This window comes from Felis catus, chromosome A2, assembly GCF_018350175.1.
Source record: "Felis catus isolate Fca126 chromosome A2, F.catus_Fca126_mat1.0, whole genome shotgun sequence".
NCBI lineage: Eukaryota > Metazoa > Chordata > Mammalia > Carnivora > Felidae > Felis > Felis catus.
In genome coordinates this window covers 70,886,188-70,903,735 of record NC_058369.1, presented here as the reverse complement: position 1 = coordinate 70,903,735, position 17,548 = coordinate 70,886,188, and the positions used below count along the sequence as shown (strand labels likewise).

The 17,548-nt window shown below is 37.3% G+C and overlaps 1 protein-coding gene across 4 annotated transcripts in view; it reads left to right on the top strand.

The window, feature by feature from the left end:
• STK17A (serine/threonine kinase 17a) overlaps positions 1–3,625 on the top strand; it is a 39,139-nt gene extending 35,514 nt beyond the window's left edge. Inside the window, exons 5-8 of one of the 4 annotated variants that reach the window (XM_045052188.1) lie at positions 1,795–1,843; positions 1,932–2,111; positions 2,925–3,064; positions 3,164–3,625. In XM_045052188.1, the coding sequence (XP_044908123.1) occupies positions 1,795–1,843; positions 1,932–2,111; positions 2,925–3,064; positions 3,164–3,273 (479 nt within the window). In that variant the 3' untranslated portion in view covers positions 3,274–3,625. Of the gene's footprint in view, positions 1–1,794; positions 1,844–1,931; positions 2,112–2,924 lie in introns of all 4 variants that reach the window. The other 3 variants (XM_023250194.2, XM_045052187.1, XM_023250193.2) reach the window with 3 other exon arrangements.
• Positions 3,626–17,548: the final 13,923 nt, after the last annotated feature.

The window sequence follows — 17,548 nt, the reverse complement described above, 5'->3', positions numbered from 1 at the left end:
ATCACCTGCCTGGGAACGGTATGCTATCTACTGGCTGTGTATGTGACCTCAGTACTGAAATCTCTGTACCTCACATTCCTCTGTCCATAACATGGGGCCATAATAATACTGCCTTATTGGATTTGCTATACCAAGCTCTTATATCAGTGTTCAGCATATAATCACAAAAAAGGAAGCTGTTTTTATTTCCTGCCCCTCTTCCCACCATCTTTTTTTAATGTTTCAAGTTTTTATTTAAATTCTAGTTAGTTAACATACTAATAATCTTAGTTTCAGGAGTAGAATTTAGTAATTCATCACTTGTATACAACACCCAGTGCTCATCACAAGTGCCCTCCTTAATGCCTATCAGCCTTTTAGCTCATCCCCCGCCCCCCAGCTCCCTGCCCACCTCCCATCCAGCAACCCTCAGTTTGTTCTCTGTAGTTAAGAGTCTGTTTTATGGTTTGCCTCCCTCTGTTTTTATCTTATTTTATTTTTCCTTCCCTTCCCCTATGTTCATCTGTTTTGTTTCTTAAATTCCACAAATGAGTGAAATCATATGGTCTTCCCACCATCTTTTGCTCTATGGGCTCTTATTTTACTTTTTCCCCTCCAGTAATTTGGATGCTATGCATTTCATTTTAAATTTCCTAGCAGTTTCTTTTAAAACTTTTAAATTTGAACTATTAAAAATTGTTTTACTGATAAAGTAAAACTTTTAAATAATACTTGTAGCTTCTGTTTCACAAGTCAGTTTCAGAAGTAGAAGTTGAGGAAATTTAACCTACTTAACATTTTCTCCCAACCTGTCATTCCTCATATTCAGGGGACGAGGGGAGAAGGTTGTCCCCAACCAGTAATGAATATGTGACTTGAGTGTTTTGTCTTTTCCTAGAATTGGAACATCTTCATTCCCCCCTTTTTTTAAATCATAATTACAACAGTTGTTTAGTCTTTGATCTGTTTTTAAATGGATCCAGTACTTGATTGCCTATCTTTTCTTCCTATTTGCATATTTTTGAAAAAAAATCATCTTTTGGTTGACTGGATTGTATCAATGAGTAGGTTTTTCTTTAAAGGAGGATTTTCATAAACCTCTCCTAAGTTTTTAAACATTTGCGAATGTCTTTCTATTACTGTATGTGTGACAGCAGTTTAATTAAATATTATCAAAGCAAACTTGTTTTTTACAAACTCCACAGAGGCAACTTTGTTGTCTTTGTGTGTGATGCATGTCATCTGAGAATGCCCAGGGCTCTTTTTTTTTTTTTTCTTTCTTTTTTTTTTTTTTTTTTTTTAACTTTGTTGGCTGACTTTTTGTCAGTGGGTAGACCTTTTAAAGCTACAGCATGGAAAATAGATCAGGCATGTGGAATGAATGGGGAAGTCAGGAGGGGAAAGTACCCTGGACTAGGGTGGGAGGTAGGGAAGGAGAGTCACAGATGCATTGAGAAAGATTTGAAAATAGTAATCTGTTAGATACAATGCATGATTATAGAGGATATGGGAAGAGAAAGGTGTCAGTTGTCAGTTTCTATTACAGTATTTATGCATTCAGATATTTTAAAAATATTAAGACCCAACAATGGAGGGTGCAGATGTGAAAAATAAGTTAATTATATCTAGTTAGACTTTATAATAATTCAGATTAATTTACATAATATATATAATGTTAACTTATTTTAGCCCAAATCTTGAATAGTGTCTTAGAATTTCTGGTGGGTTTTTAAAAAAAAAAAAACTTTTATCTCGAAAAGCAAATTAGGAATTTTTTTCACACACCTAAATGTTTTCTTCTGTTTCTGATACTAGCTCCTGAAATTCTTAGTTATGATCCTATCAGCATGGCAACAGATATGTGGTAAGAGCTATTTATGAAAAAATTGATCAAATTAGTTTCAAGAAATGAATACATCACTAATTTTTCTTACATTTTCATTCTGATTTAGGAGCATTGGAGTGTTAACATATGTCATGCTTACGGGAGTATCGCCTTTCTTAGGTGATGATAAACAAGAAACGTTCCTAAACATCTCTCAGATGAACTTAAGCTATTCTGAGGAAGAATTTGATGTTGTGTCTGAGTCTGCTATTAACTTCATTAAGACGCTTTTAGTTAAGAAACCTGAGTAAGTATTAGTTAATATTGATCTTTGTCAATTTTTGAGTGATATGCCCTGAAAAAAGCAGGTTAAACTGAAACACAAAAGTGTAGACATTAAGCTAGATAAGACCTTGAGCTTATTATACCTATTGAAAGAAAAAGTGTCAAAACTGAGAATGTTTCGGAGTGCCTGGGTGGCTCAGTTGGTTAAGCGTCGGACTTCGGCTCATGTCACAATCTCACAGTTTGTGGGTTTGAGCCATGTGTCAGATTCTGTGCTGACAGCTCAGAGCCTGGAGCCTGCTTCGGATTCTGTGTCTCCCTCTCTCTCTCTGGCCCTCCCCTTCTAGTGCTCTTTCTGTCTCTCTCAAAAAATGAATAAACATTTTTTAAAAAAATGAGAATGTCTCTAGAAAATGTAAGCTGCCTCTCAGTATAACAGATATCCTCTGCTGTGTTTGGTCTTCCAAAAGGACTTTTCAGAGACATTTAACTTAAAATATTTTTCATGATTGTGGGAATGGCATTGCACATAAACACCAAAACTTCCAGTCTTATCCAGGAATCACAATAAGATTCTTGTTAACTCTTCATAACTCCCAAAATATAATACAATAAATCTACCTTATGTTCTGATTTTATTAAATTGGTTGATTTATAGATTTATTTATTCATTCACTTTTTTTTAAGATTTTATTTTTTTTTTAAGTAATCTCTACACCGAATATGGGGCTTGAACTCACAACCTTGAGATCAAGAGTCTCATGCTGCACCAATTGAGCCACCCAGGCACCTCTCTTATGCTCCAGTTTATAATTGAAGTTTTAAACTACTTAAGTGTGAAATGTGTATCTTTTTATAGACATCGAGCCACAGCTGAAGAATGTCTAAAACATCCGTGGTTGACAGAGAGCAGTATTCAGGATCCTTCTTTCAAGGTGAAAGGGACATTAGAAGAAGCAAATGCACTCCAAGAAGGTGATTCTGTGCCTGAAATTAATTCAGATACTCAGAAACCAGAAACCGAGGAATCAGTTGTAACAGAGGAGTTAATTGTATTTACTTCATATACTTTAGGACAATGCAGACAGTCTGAAAAAGAGAAAATGGAGCAAAAGGCCATTTCCAAACGATTTAAATTTGAGGAACCTTTGCTACAAGAAATTCCAGGAGAATTTATCTACTGAGCAGTACTTCCCTTTAGAACTTTAAGATTTCTACATTGAAAACATTAATATTATTTATGGACTTCTGGCCAAATGGTACATGTACTGAAAGTGGACAAACCAGGTATCACTGATAGAAAAAAAACTAAAATTACTTTGTCAAACTTGTGGATTTAGATATATCAAGACAGATTTATAAAGTTGCCAACCAGGAGTTTTAACGGGTAAAGTTATCTGTGTCAATGTTATTTTTAAGAAGGGAGATGTTTGAACCTTTTATTTCTAAATCCTATTTCTCCAGAATGAAAATTTGTTATGCAAAGATAATCTGTATTTACTTTCTTTAAAAATCCAAGTAAAAGTGCCAAATTAACATCTTTGTAAATCTATTTGCATTATTCTTGTGTATCTATATATGCATATATGTATTGATATCTTTACTAAAATTGATACTTTTTCACTTTGGATTTTTTTGGAGGAGTAAGATTTTAATTAGGTATCTTTCAAATTTTGAGACCTAGAATAACATCCATGATAGTTTAATAATGTCTTATTTTTATATTTTGTTACTGCTTTGTATCGACTTGATTTGACTTCTTTTGTCTTTGTTTTTGCCTAATGCTTATAACCTATCAGTGAAAACCTTTGCTCATTTTTTTTTTCTCTTCAACGTCACTAATAAGAGTGGTGTTGATTTTTCACCTCCCATTATTCTGGTTTTAAGGTCAAGGTAGGTTAAGTAATCCTGTAATATTAAACCAGCGTTGGCTTCTCCGCTGTTTCCCTCCTCACACCTTACATATTTACCCCTTTCATAAGGCTGTTCCCTGCCACCACCTCACATGCTTATCACCTAATTTTGGTCACTTGCAAGTGTCAGTGTGATCTGATCAACATGATGGTTGCTTTGGTCAATGCAAAGACGCTGTTGTATTGTTTTTGTTAACAAAATACCCCAGAGAGGGGTAAGACTGGAAGCATATTCATCTTGGCCATCGAATCTCTATTTCTGTTGAGTTTATTAGACCTCAGATTGTATTAGGAAAAGTTCTAAAATGCCAAAATATTTATAAACTTTTATTTTGTTCATAAAAATTTTGACATTGGATACTTTGTCATTAGGGAGGAAGCCTTGTTCCCTAAATATTTATAAAAATATACTCAGTAGAATGTAATTTGATTGGGATTGAACACTTCAATTGTAAGTAGGCCCCACAGTGAATAGTAAATTCTTATTTAAAAACATGGAAATGTAGGGGCGCATGGGTGGTTCAGTCGGCTGAGCGTCCGACTTCGGCTCAGGTCATGATCTCACAGCTTGTGGGTTTGAGCCCCGCATCGGGCTGTGTGCTGACAGCTCAGAGCCTGCTTCACATTCTGTGCCTCCCTCTCTCTCTGCCCCTCCCCCACTCGTGCCATGTCTCTCAAAAATAAATAAACACTAAAAAAAATTTTTTTAATGGAAATGTAAAAGTGTACACTGTGTAACTTGAAGCAACTAAATCTCTTTTTCACACAAAGTCTTAGTAGTGTCCTTATTTATCTTTCGCTAGGCTCAGGGTGTTAGATGCTCATGAATGCAGTTGGTCTTTCCCGCGTGTACTTTGTGCACACGCCAGGCTTGTGCTGTGCACTGTGCCCTATACTGTGTACAATTCAGACCAGTCCCTTTGCAGGCTGCTCTTTGGAAGTCACATCATGCTCTCTTCCTAGCATGGGTTCTCAGATGTCACATCCTGACAGTGGCAGCACCTCACCACCCGTTTCAGGTGTGTGCGGAGTTCAGTGTTACACATTTACCCCGTGGTCTGTAGTCACACCCAGCCCTGCTGGGCAGGTGCAGGGGCACCAGCAGATGAGATTGCTGAGGCAGTTCCATACATCAGGTTGTACTATTTTCTCATTAAATTGGCTTTATTTACACAGTTTCTAAATAAGTTCTAGAAGGAGGAAGAGGAAATTCTGCCATAGTGGCAGGGTTTTCGGTGAAAGCTTTGGTTAAGCCTCAGGTAAGTCTTGGAAGAAATAAGACACAATTTGAGACAAATTTTTGTAAATGTCTCTCTGACAAAAATAGGAGGGAGGTGAGAATACCCACTATTGAATGACATATTTTTATACTTGATATATTTGTCCAGTTTTAAAATCAGAATCATTCGGATAACATTTAGACTTTTTCCAAGCCATTTTATATTACATTCAAAATAAATACATTTACTACAGTTGCTGTATTTGTTTTCCTTTAGCTGACCACTTAGCTGATTGCAGTGTGCTGATATCCCTACTTGCTTTTGTACCTTGAATTCAGAGTTGTACAGTGCCTTTTTTTTAGAAGCATTTATACTTGTAAAAGTATACTGAATTTTTTGTTTTATATGATATAAATAGAGCATGAAGAGTCTTCACAAAATTGGGCCAAATAAAAATCTTTCCATTAATGACTAACCAACTAGCTTTATACTTACCTAATACTGGTAATTTTTTCTTTTAACAAGTTTACAAAGAACTAAACAGTATTATTGAATTTAGTCATAGAATTTATAAGTCCAGTTTTAATTATAATAAAATTCACTAATAATTTAGCTTGATGAGAAGTTTGTGAAATATGCAAAATGTATATGTGGTTTTAGTCAATTGGGAAATTGTGTTTTAATGCTGTTTTGTGGTTTTCACATGAAAAGTAAGAGCAAAATGCCACTGTCCAGTGGTTGGATGCTAATTAAGAAACACCACAAACTCTTAAACTTTTACAACTGACCTCAGTTTGGAAGAAAATTTACTAGAGAAAAAGTCATAAAGGTTACTTAGAGAATGTTGGGCAAGAGGTGAATAACAGTCCTAGTAACGTAATGGGGTTGTATACAGCTCAGTTCATGGAGGCCTAAAGCAAGATCGATCCATGGCATCAACATAGATTGTTTTATATAGGGGGAAAGGTCAATATTCAGGGTACTAACAAACTAATCTTTAAATATATTTTAAGCTCACACTTGTAGGAATTTGAATTGCACTGATGAAACTAAAAACAGTCAAAATCATTCAAAGTCATTTACCACCTAGTACCTTCAGGTTGTTGAATAATTTAAAAAACTAGATGAAAACTCTTAATCTTTAGGGGCCTACTCTTAACTGTTGTTTTATTGTGGGAAGTGGGGATATAATTTGCAAATAAGGAAATGTGTAGATCTAAATCTACACTAGACTGCATCAGGCTTGCCATGTGTACCCTATAACCCCGCTCTTACTCTATTGTTATAGTTTGACTTATCTTCAGATTCACATGGATTGAATCATATGGAATGTGCTCTTTGCTCTTTGGTGTCTGGCTTTCCCTCAGCATGATGTTTTTGAGATGCCTCCATGTTGGGGCTTACATCAGTAGTTTGTTCCTCTTTGTGTGTGTGTGTGTGTGTGTTTATTTTGAGAAAGGGAGAGCATGAGCAGGAGATGAGCAGAGGGAGAATCCCAAGCAGGCTCCGCGCTGTTAGTGCAGAGCCCAATGTGGGGCTCAAACTCCTGAACCATGAAATCATGACCTGAGCTGAAATCTAGAGTCAGACACTCAACCGACTGAGTCACCCAGGTGCCATAGTAGTTTGTTTTTTTCTACTGCAGTGTCATACTCTGAATATACCACAGTTTATGTGTCCACACCTCTGTTCATGGATCCCTCAGCTGTTTCAGGTTTTGGTTATTCTGAATAAAGATGCTTTCTATATTCTTGTCCAAGAATTTTTGTGGACACATTGTCATTTATCCCCAGTTAAATAGGCATAGGATGCTAGGTCATAGGATAGATGGTTACTGAACTTTTTAAGAAGCTGAAGAACGGCCTCCCCAGGTGATTGCCCCATTTTCCATTCCTGTCAGCAATACCTGAGTCCTGGCTGCTTCACCTTCTTGCCAGGATCTAGTGTTGGCCATCGTCTTCATTTTAGCCATCTTTGTGGGTGGGCAGTGGTATTGGCCACTGGCTAAATTTGCATTTCTCTGGTGACTAATGAGGAACACTACTTCATGTGCTTATTGAACCATTCTTTTGTCCTTTTTTCTCCTTTTTAATTTAACAGTTGTGATAGTCCTTTATATATTCTGGATACAAGTCATTTGTCAGATTTATGTATTAAATATTTTTTTCCCACTCTGGCTTATCCATTTTCTCAACAATGCCTTTTCAGAAGAAGGTGGTTTTCATTTTGATGAAGTCCAGTTATCACTTTTTGCTTTATGGCTAATACTTTCTGTATCCTTTCTAAGAAGTCCTTACCCCAAAGTCATGAAGATCTTTTTTTTTTTTTTTTTTTTTAACTTTAATAGTTAGGGCTATTACGTTAGGTCCGTGATTCACTTTGAACTATACTTGTGTGTGGGGACAGAGGCTTTTAGGTAGGTGTCAAGTATCTTTGAATATTCAATCATTCCAGCACCATTTGTCAGAGATTTTCCTTCCCCCATTGAATTGTTGCACTGTGCTTATCTAAGGTCATTTCTGTGGATCTACTTCTGGATGCTCTTCCTTTCCATTTATTTGCTTATACTTTTGTCAGAGCTTTGTCTTGATGTCAAAATAGGACTTCCAATTCCTTCTTTTTCAAAACTGCTGTTGATTCCAGGTCCTTTGCAATTTCAAATAAATTTTAGAGTTGGCTTGGCAATTTCTACCAAAATTACTGCCCCCCACCACCACCAAAAAAAAGCCTCATAGGATTTTGACTGACATTGATTAAATCTGTTGATCAGTTTGATATTTTAACAGAATCTTCCACTCCATAAGCACAGTATATGTTTCCATTTACAGTAAAACCATGGTTTATGAGCATTAGTCATTCTGGAAACATGCTTGTAATCCAAAGCACTTCTATATCAAGAGAATTTCAAGAACCATTGGCTCGGTTGTGATCATGTGACTTTTGGTGTCACGTGCTACTCGTATTGCAAGATATCGCTTGTTTATCAAGTTAAAATTTATTAGAAATGTTTATTGGTCTTGCAGAACACTCAGAACAAGTTACTATATTTAATTTTTCTCAGCATTGTTTTGTATTTTTTAACATAGAGATCTTGCACATCCTTTAGCTCTATATTTTGTTGCTTGATGCTATGGTTTTGGACTCTGCTTTTACCTTTTTTGTGTTTTTGATACTTTATCTTCCAGTGGTCATTTTTAACTCCTTGTGCTTAGACCTATGTTAGAACTTATTTAAATAACAATGAGTCTACCTCCTGACTGCTAGGGAAGGGCTTTTACCTATGGATTGTACTCTGGCTTCATTTCCTTCCTTTCTCTCATTTACATTTACCTATGTTTATTCATTTTACCTTTGGCTACATTTTAGCTCGGGTCCATAACTCAATTTTTAAAAATCAGTTGTGTGTAACTTGGTTATGTATGGATTTTTTTTTAATAACTGGAGAATGAGTAACCTGAGCTCAGGCTAGTGCAGAGGTTAGCATTCTATGGCCCTTGTTGCCTGTTTGTTAAATGAGGTTTTATTGGAACACAGCCTGACCATTCATTTATGTTTAGCTGTGGCTGCTTTCGTACTAAAGCTGTAGGGTTGAGCAGTTTCAACAGAAATCTTAGGGCCTAAAATAGTTACTATCAGGCCCTTTAAGAAAAAGTTTGCCAACTCCCAGGCTGTTGTAACCTAAATGTATTTGAAATATGGGATATTTCCTATTTAAAGCCAATATTGATACAGTCCTTCAGAAACCAGTTTCTTTCACGTGGCAGAATAATCTTACAACTTTGGTTGCGTTCCTTCTTATGCATTTTATTAAAATATGGGTTTTACTTACTAAAACTAAACTAGTTTTCCTAAATACGTTATCAGTAGTAACTTTTTTCTTCTTTCTTTATTTTGAGAGAGAGGGGGGCAGAGAGAGCGGGGTAGAGAGAATCCCAAATAGGCTTCTCCTGGTCAGCGCAGAGCCTGACAACATGGGTCTGGAACTCATGAACCATGAGATCATGACCTGAGCTGAATGAAATCAAGAGTGAGCCTCACTTGAGTAAGATGCGCTTAACCAACTAAGTCACCCAGGCGCCCACACCCAGAGTACATTCTTAATGTAAAATGTTGTTATAGAGCACCTGGGTGGCTCAGTCGATTCAGCACCTCTCGCTCAAGGTCATTTGACTCTTGATTTCATTCAGCTCAGGTCATGATCTCATGGTTCATGAGTTCCAACCCCATGTCAGGCTCTATGCTGACCAGGCTCTGTGCTGACCAGAAGGAGCCTGCTAGGTATTTTCTCTGCTTCTCTCTCTGCCCCCTCCCCTGCTGTCTCTCACATACTCTGTCTCTCTCAAATAAGCTTTTAAAAAAAATGTAATCTTAATTTCAATAAACTGTGATGGATTTTTCTACTGGTAGTATCTCTCTAGTTATCTCTTGTTAAAATAACCAGCCTTCTAACAAATTGGGAGAGAAATGTACCCAGCAGAAAATAAAGGAAGATATTTGGGAAGAGATCAGTTTAATCTCTGAGAGCTGGAAATTATTCAGGAGGAGGGATTATCACTTCATCCCTGCCCCTCTCAAAGTAGCATAGTCAGTATCTTTGTCCTATACCCTTTAAAAACTATTTTGAAGTAAAGATTTGTGAGTGAACCAAAACAACATGAGTTCACTCCTTGATGAGTCAGAAACTATAAGGTTGAGTTTTCACACAAAGAAACTTTTATTTGCAACAACTAAGGAGAGTTCCCAGGGAATGGCTTCCAAAGCTGTTACTCCCTGAGAGAGGGTGAATGGGTTCCTTTTGCTTAGGGTTAGGTTGTATATTTAGTTGGGGGAGCCTGGTCATCCTATTTAGAGGCAAGCGTAAGGTCACGCATGCCCATACATTGTATACTTTGTAAATGAGGCTGAGTTTCCTTCTTAGACGGAGAGTTTAGTATTAAAATGAGGTAAAAAGGTGATAGTACTCATTCCAGAGGTCACTCCATGGTCCATCTGTGCAGGAGTGAGTCAGGTTTAGCTCAAATGGGATGGTCTGGGCAGGCCAGAGAGTCCAGGCAGTTGCATCTGGGGAGGTGGGGGTGGGTTGGGAAGGTGGGGGGTGGGTGGTTCTCAGATTTCATTTGAGTGAAGGGGAAAGCTGAAAAGGAGAGCTTACAGTAAAATGTAAGAGAAAGGTTAGTACAAGCAGCTGGACAGTAAAGGCCAGGTTTGGGGGCCTAGATGGTGACACGGGGAATTGCAAAGATAGTACAGTATGTCTTCGGTGACTACAAAACAGTATGAAAACCCGGAAGTCAATTGTAGTACAATGTGTCTGGTTCTGTGCCACTTTATCAGGTGTAGATTCCTGTAACCACCACCACAATTAAGATCCAGAACTGTTTTCATCACAAAAATCAGTTGAGGTCAACATTTTCCCAGATTGAGGAAAGTCTTACATCAGACAATGTTATATATCTTGTTTCTACCATCAATTCAGAAAACTCAAGAGGAGAAGGAGAGTCTATTACATTTACCCATATCTTCACTCTTTTCATTGTTCCTTGATGTTCCAAGACTTCTCTTTTTTTTAAAAACATTCTTTTCTGTTTTAAAAACTTCCTTTAGTCCTTCTTCTTTCAGCATAGGTCTATTCAAGCAACAATTTTAGTTTGCCAGAGTCTGAGGATGTCTTCCCGCCCCGCCCCCCCAATTCCTGAAGGCTAATTTCACCAGATATATTCAGAGTTGACAGTTCTTAGAGCGCTTGAAAAATTGTATGCATTTTCCTGGCCTCTGTGGTTTCCAAGGAAAAATCTATGATCTCAATTATCTTTCCCTTATTGGCAAGCAGTTGTTTCTGTCTTGATGATTTCAAGCTTTTTTATCTTTAGTTTTCAGAAGTTTGTCTTATCAAGATTTCTTAGAGTTTATGTTGTTTGGGGTTCACTCAGCTTCTTGAATATATAGATTTATGTCTTTTGCCAAATTTGGAAACTTTTCAGCCTTTTTTTTTTTTTTTTTTTTTTTTTTCAAATACTTCTGCAGCCCCACCTTCTCTTTCTGGGACTCTGATGACATGTTAGATCTTTTTGTTACAAACCCATAGATACTACCTTCAGGCTGTTATCCCCATTCACATTGAGTCATTTCTGTTTTAACTTTGAGTCTCTGATTCTTTCCCTTTTCCTCTCCACTCTGGTGTTCAGCCCTTCCAGTGAGATTTTTATTTAATTTCAGCTTCAAATTTCCATTTGATTCTTACATTTCTTTGCTGAGACTTTGTTTTTTCAGGTTTCAAGCATGTTCATAGTTGCTTAACGAAGATTTCTAAAATTTTTTTGTTTTTAAAAAAAATTTTTTAGTGTTTATTTTTGATACAGAGACAGAACATGAGCGGGGAGGGGACAGAGAGAGGGAGACACAGAATCCAAGGTAGGCTCCAGGCTCCGAGCTGTCAGCACAGGCTTGAACTCAGGAACTGAGAAATCATGACCCGAGCCGAAGTCAGATGCTTAACTGACTGAACCACCCAGGTGACCCTTTAAAGTTTATTTGAGAGAGTGAGAGTCCCAAGCAGTTTCCATGCTATCAGTGCAGAACCCAACATGGGGTTCTGTCTCACAAACCGAGAGATCATGACCTGAGCCAAAATCAAAAATTGGACCCTTAACTGATGGAGACACCCAGGTGCCCCGATTTCTAAAATGTTTTTGATGGCTGCTTTAATAGCTTTGTCCAATAATTCCAACATCTGTGTCATCTCCATCTTGGTATCTGTTGATCGTCTTCTCCTTCAGGTTGAGATTTTCCTGGTTCTTGGTATGAAAGTGTGACTTTGTGTACAGTGAGACTCTGGATCGTATTTAAATCTTCTGTTTTAGCAGGTCTTCTTCTCTGACACCACACTGGCGGGCACAGTCGGGGTACATACAGTGCCTCCCCACTACTGCCAGGTGGAGGTGAAGGTTCAGGCTCACTGCTCAGCCTCTCTTGACACCGAGGCAGGGATAGAGGTATGTCATTACTGCTTCCTACTGGAGAATGTGGGCTCCAGTGGTACCAAGGGGTTGGGCGCTTATTCCTGCTGGAGTGGGGAGAAGTGTAGGCTCTCCAGGTGGCCTCCACTGACACCACGGGGCAGGGGTGGGGGGTGGCATACCATCAGGCAGGGATGAGAGTCCCAGCTCTCTCTTAGGCCTTCTCTGCCACCACCCCAATAGGGAACTGGGTTGGGGAGACCTCACTGTAGCCAAGCAAGGGAGGAAGTCTAGACTCCACTTGGCCTTTGCTGACAGGGTGGGACTGAGGTTTTTCCATGTGTTTGGCTAGAATCCACAATTACTGTATAAAAGTTCTTTGCCTTTCTAGGTTGCCGCTTTCGGGTCCTTTGGCTTGAGAGAGCAGGCTGTTCTTGGCTTTTGTTGTCTGCTCTCATTGGTGTTTCTGGGTTGCTCATTCCATTTACACCCCAGTCTGAGACATGTAAGCAAAACAAAACAAAGAAACAAAAAACACAAGGAACTCACTACTGTGTTCTTACTGAGGTACTTTGCCAATCTGCATTCTCCTTCTCTTCATCTTTCAGAAGTGTCTCATGTTTATTTTATCTATGTCCAGGGCTTTTAGCTGTATTTAGCGGGAAGAATTCCAGGGAAAAACATATCTACTCCATCTTGTCCCTCCTACTCTGTTATGAATAATGAATTTGCTGAAAGTGTCCTAGACTGGCTTTGTGTAGACTTAATTTGTAAAATGGAAGCAGTATTTAAGTATTGTTTAACACAGATGAACCATTATAACACTCCCACTGGCTTCAGGCACACCACTAAGGACACATTCTGTAATCAGCTCCCACACCCTGCAACCATAGGATGCTGTAGCAAGAGGAGTAAGGGAATCATCAAACTGCTGGGAAGTTTGAATGACAGATATCTTGGAATGACATATCTTAAGACAAAAGTAAAATCAAAGTTTTAAAAATCTAAATTTTTAAAATCATACAAAAAGATCTTTGGCTAAAATTTACAATGATCGTTAGAATACTATAATCATCTCTTTCAGCTACATCTTCAGTAGTGGTCTTTACCCGGGCAAATATAGATACTGAATTCTCAATGCCAGGACTAGAACTAGGAATTAGTCAGTCTTGTCTTCTAATCTACTAACTCTTGCACTCATCAAGAGCAACTTTTTTTATAAAGCCACAATTCCCGATATCTGTGGAAAGGTGATGCTGTTAAAGTACCGTCAGTCAAGCAGACATTTCATAATGCTTGTGATTAATTTGTGCTGATCTTGATAGCACCGTGCTCTTGTGGCCAACATTTACATTTGCAAAATGGGAGAATTTGAGAGATGGTTTACTGGTATAATCAGTACAATGGCAAAGAAAGATGCTACCTGGGCTATAAAAAGTAAATCAATGGGGACCCCACAAACTGGGATATAAATTAGTACAAAGTACATTAAATGTATTAGAGAAACGTTATTTTTTTTTCCCCCAGTTGGATAGCAATGGACAAATCTGATATTTTCCTTCGTTGTGCTTCTTAAAAATAGTGAGAACTCATGAATATCTTTCAGGGAACACCTTTAAGATTTTAGTCTCATGTGGGGAATAGTTTAGATGACAGGTAGGGTCGTTTTTGTGGCAAATGATACAATGGAAGAGAAATTAAATGATTTAACTTTTTAAAAATGCTTTTTTTGCTGGTTTAAAACACAAGATTCTAACAATCATCCTACAAGACTTTCCCACCAGTCCTAGGTGAGGTCCTAGATAACTAGGGCTTCTCCAAATGGATCTGTGTGCCAGGTCCCTGGACTTGCCCGGAACATGTTTCCTATACAGAACCCTTGATGTGTTCTCAAAGCTTTCAGCTTTTGCTGTGTTTTCTCCACAAACCGTGAATTCTTTGTGTTTCTAGATAAAGAAACCCAACACAAACTAGGATCGTCTTTAATATTAAAATTTCAGCAAATGACTCTCAAATTCACTATACTTTGCTTCCAAGTTCCTTTTCTGGGGACTGAGAGGAGTTTTAACAGTTTTAATTTTGGTATGAACTTGGCTGTCTTGCTTATCCCATGTGTTTAATAGAAGCAGAAAACAACACAGTCTTCCCCTTTGAGATGTTTGTGGCCTTTAAGTTCCCTTTTCAAAGAGTGGTGTAATTTTCTTAGATGTTTTCTTTTTAAAGTATCCTGGATTATGTTAGATCTTTCTTATCCCCATTTAAATCATGCCACTGAAACTGGGACCTAAAATACTGTCATATGTAAGATATCTGCCACCCAACTTGATAAGGGATTCTTAGGTAAACAAGTATAGTGCTTTATGACAGTAGTTTGGATATATTGATATTAAAAAATGGTTAATATTAAAAGCTTCCTTCTTTGAGCTATTAAGAGTAAATCTTGCTGATCTAATGTCTCAAATATTTTATATAAACATGATGTTAAAGCAAATTCCTGCCGTAATTCCCTCTCTTAGATGAAATCACTTGCTTTATGAGAAAAGTGGGGAGGGAGGGGCTGGGTGGATATTGGAGAGAAGGGATGTGTTTTGCCTGAGATGTTATGATACTTGTCTAATTTATCACTCACTTTGAAAACCCATGGTTTATGGTAAGAATTCATGAAAGAACACAGAGTGGCACTAATACTTAGGAAAGGAGACTGCCCCTGAACAAACACTGAAATACTACTGAACATAAAAACTGACAATTTCAAAAATTCTCATAAGTAGAGAAAATGATAAAATAAAGCCCATACACTCATCAACCAATAACATTCAACAATCACAATTTTGTGAGCTAGATTCATTGATGTGTGGAGTGTTTTTAAAGTAAATCTCAAGCACCAAAGTTTATGTGAAAAAAATCAATACATGGTTCTCTCTGGGATCAGTGTAGGAGCAGGAAATCGACTATAGTGGGGCCTGAGGGTATTTTCCCTGAGGATGGAAATGATCACAATCTTCATAGAGTATGGATTACATGAGTGCAAGCATTTGTAAATATACATGGAATTGTACACTTTAATATTTGTGCATCTCACTGTTTATAAAATTTGGCTTTACAAGTGTAAAAAAACCATGTGAAACCCTCTAGTTATTAGGGTTTTTTTGTTTTTTAGAGTTAGCAATTCTGGAACTCCTTTCTGTATATTCTAGATTTGAGCAAATTAGTAAATATACCTAGGATAATGAGAGCCAAGTTCTTTCTCTTGGAGATGAAAGTTACATTTGTGGAAAGGAGGAAGTCTCAATTGTGTATGTAAGTGAATGAGTATATGCTCATGTATGCTCACACTAGCCCACTGAATGGAATTTAAGATTTCTTGGGGTTTCGTTTTGCCATTTGGATATATCCTACCAAAGATGCTGAATCAGAACTGTTAAACTCACTAGAAATATTTCCTCACTACAGATTCTCGTTTTAATATTTGTGTGTGTATATGTATACACACACACACATTTAAAGATTGTGATTTAATTTTATTTTTAAATTATGTAAAAACAAAACAGCATGGTTTCAAAGTCAAAAGTACAAAAGAAGATACATTCAGGTAAGTAAAGTTTCTATCCCTATTCCCTACCTGTATCCCCTGGCCCTTTGTTTGCTTTCTCTAAGGTAGTAATTATCCCAGTGTTTCTTTTTGAAAATAGGAGCTAATATATACATACATACATATACACACACACATGCATATACAATATGCATTATACACACACTCTTCAATCATGTGAAAGTATCAAAGGTTTCAAAGTTTATTTAATCAGTTTTCTATTAATGGATATTTTGGTTATATTTGGGTTGTCTCCAGTTTTTGCTATTACAAATAGTATTGCATTAATAATACTATTTAAATGGCATTTAGTATTTTTGCCATCATATCTTTGGCAGAGTCTCAGACATGGGATTGGTGGGTTGAAGGGTAAAGGCATGTAACATTTTTCTAGGTCTTGTCAAGTTCCCCTCTATACAACTCTATAGGAGTTGTATCACTGTGTGCCCACCAGCAATTTAAGAAAGGCTGATTCCTCCCAGCCTTTCAAGAAAGTAGGTTCTCAAATTTAGGTGTTATTGCCAATTTGCTTGAAGAAAAATGGTATCTTCTTTTAATTTGCATTCTTTCTAAGAATGAAGTTGAGCCTTTTTTTTCCCCCCCCCCCCCGAATGTTTAAAATTCACTTGCATTTCTTTTCTGTGAACTCATTAATATCTTTTGGCCACTTTTCTACTGGGTTACTGTTTTTCTCCACCTTTTCTCTTTAAAAATCAGGGATATTAACTTTTGTGATTTACGTTGTAAATCATTTCCAAGTTTGTCATTTACTTTTTGCTTTGTTTTTGTTATTTCCAGACATGCAGAAATTTGTTTTTATATAGTCAAGTTTATCAGTCTCCCTGAACACTTACAGATGATGACTCATGGTTGGAAAAGTTTCTCCACTTCCAGGTTCTAAGAGTTTACCAATATTTTTGCTAGTATTTAGATAGTTTCATTTTTACATTTAGATCTTTGACCTAACTGGAAATTGTATGCTGAGCAATGGATCCAATTCTATCTTTTTGCATATAGCTGTTTTTTCCAACATCATTTTTCAGAGGCCTTCCACTCCCTCCCCTGAATTAGATGCTGCCTTTATCATAAACAGATTTCTGTATACACTTCCGTGTTCTCTATCCTGCAACACAGCATCATCTCTTCATGTGTCAGTACTTCATTATTTCATTTACAAATATGTTTTAACGTCTAGTCCTCCCTCCTTGCTCTTGCTTTGCAAGGATTTCCTGGCTACCTTTGTTTATTCTTCCAAATGGGTTTATAACTCATTAGCTTGTCTAACTTTAAAAAACCACTAGTGATATTTTTATTGGCATCACATTAAATTTAACTCTGGGAGAACTGGCATCTTTCTGATGGAGAACCTTGCTATCCACAAATGTGGTATGCCCTTTCATTTGTCCATTTCTACTTTTTTATCTTGCAGTAGTGTTTCAGCACTTCTCATATAAGTTTGCAGATTTCTTGCTAAGTTTTTACTATTTTGGGTTTGTTTGTTTGCTACTGTAAATAGGGTCTGCTCTCCATTATCTTTTTTCTTTTAATTTAAGAGAGCACAAGAGGGGGACCGGAGCAGAGAGAAAGATCATCTTAATTTTTTTTAATGTTTATTTATTTTTGAGAGACAGAGCATGAGTGGGATAGGGGCAGAGAGAGGGAGACACAGACTCCGAAGCAGGTCCCAGATTCCAAACAGTCAGCACAGAGCCTGACACGGGGCTCAAACCCACAAACCGCAAGATCATGACCTGAGCCTAAGTCAGATGCTCAATAGA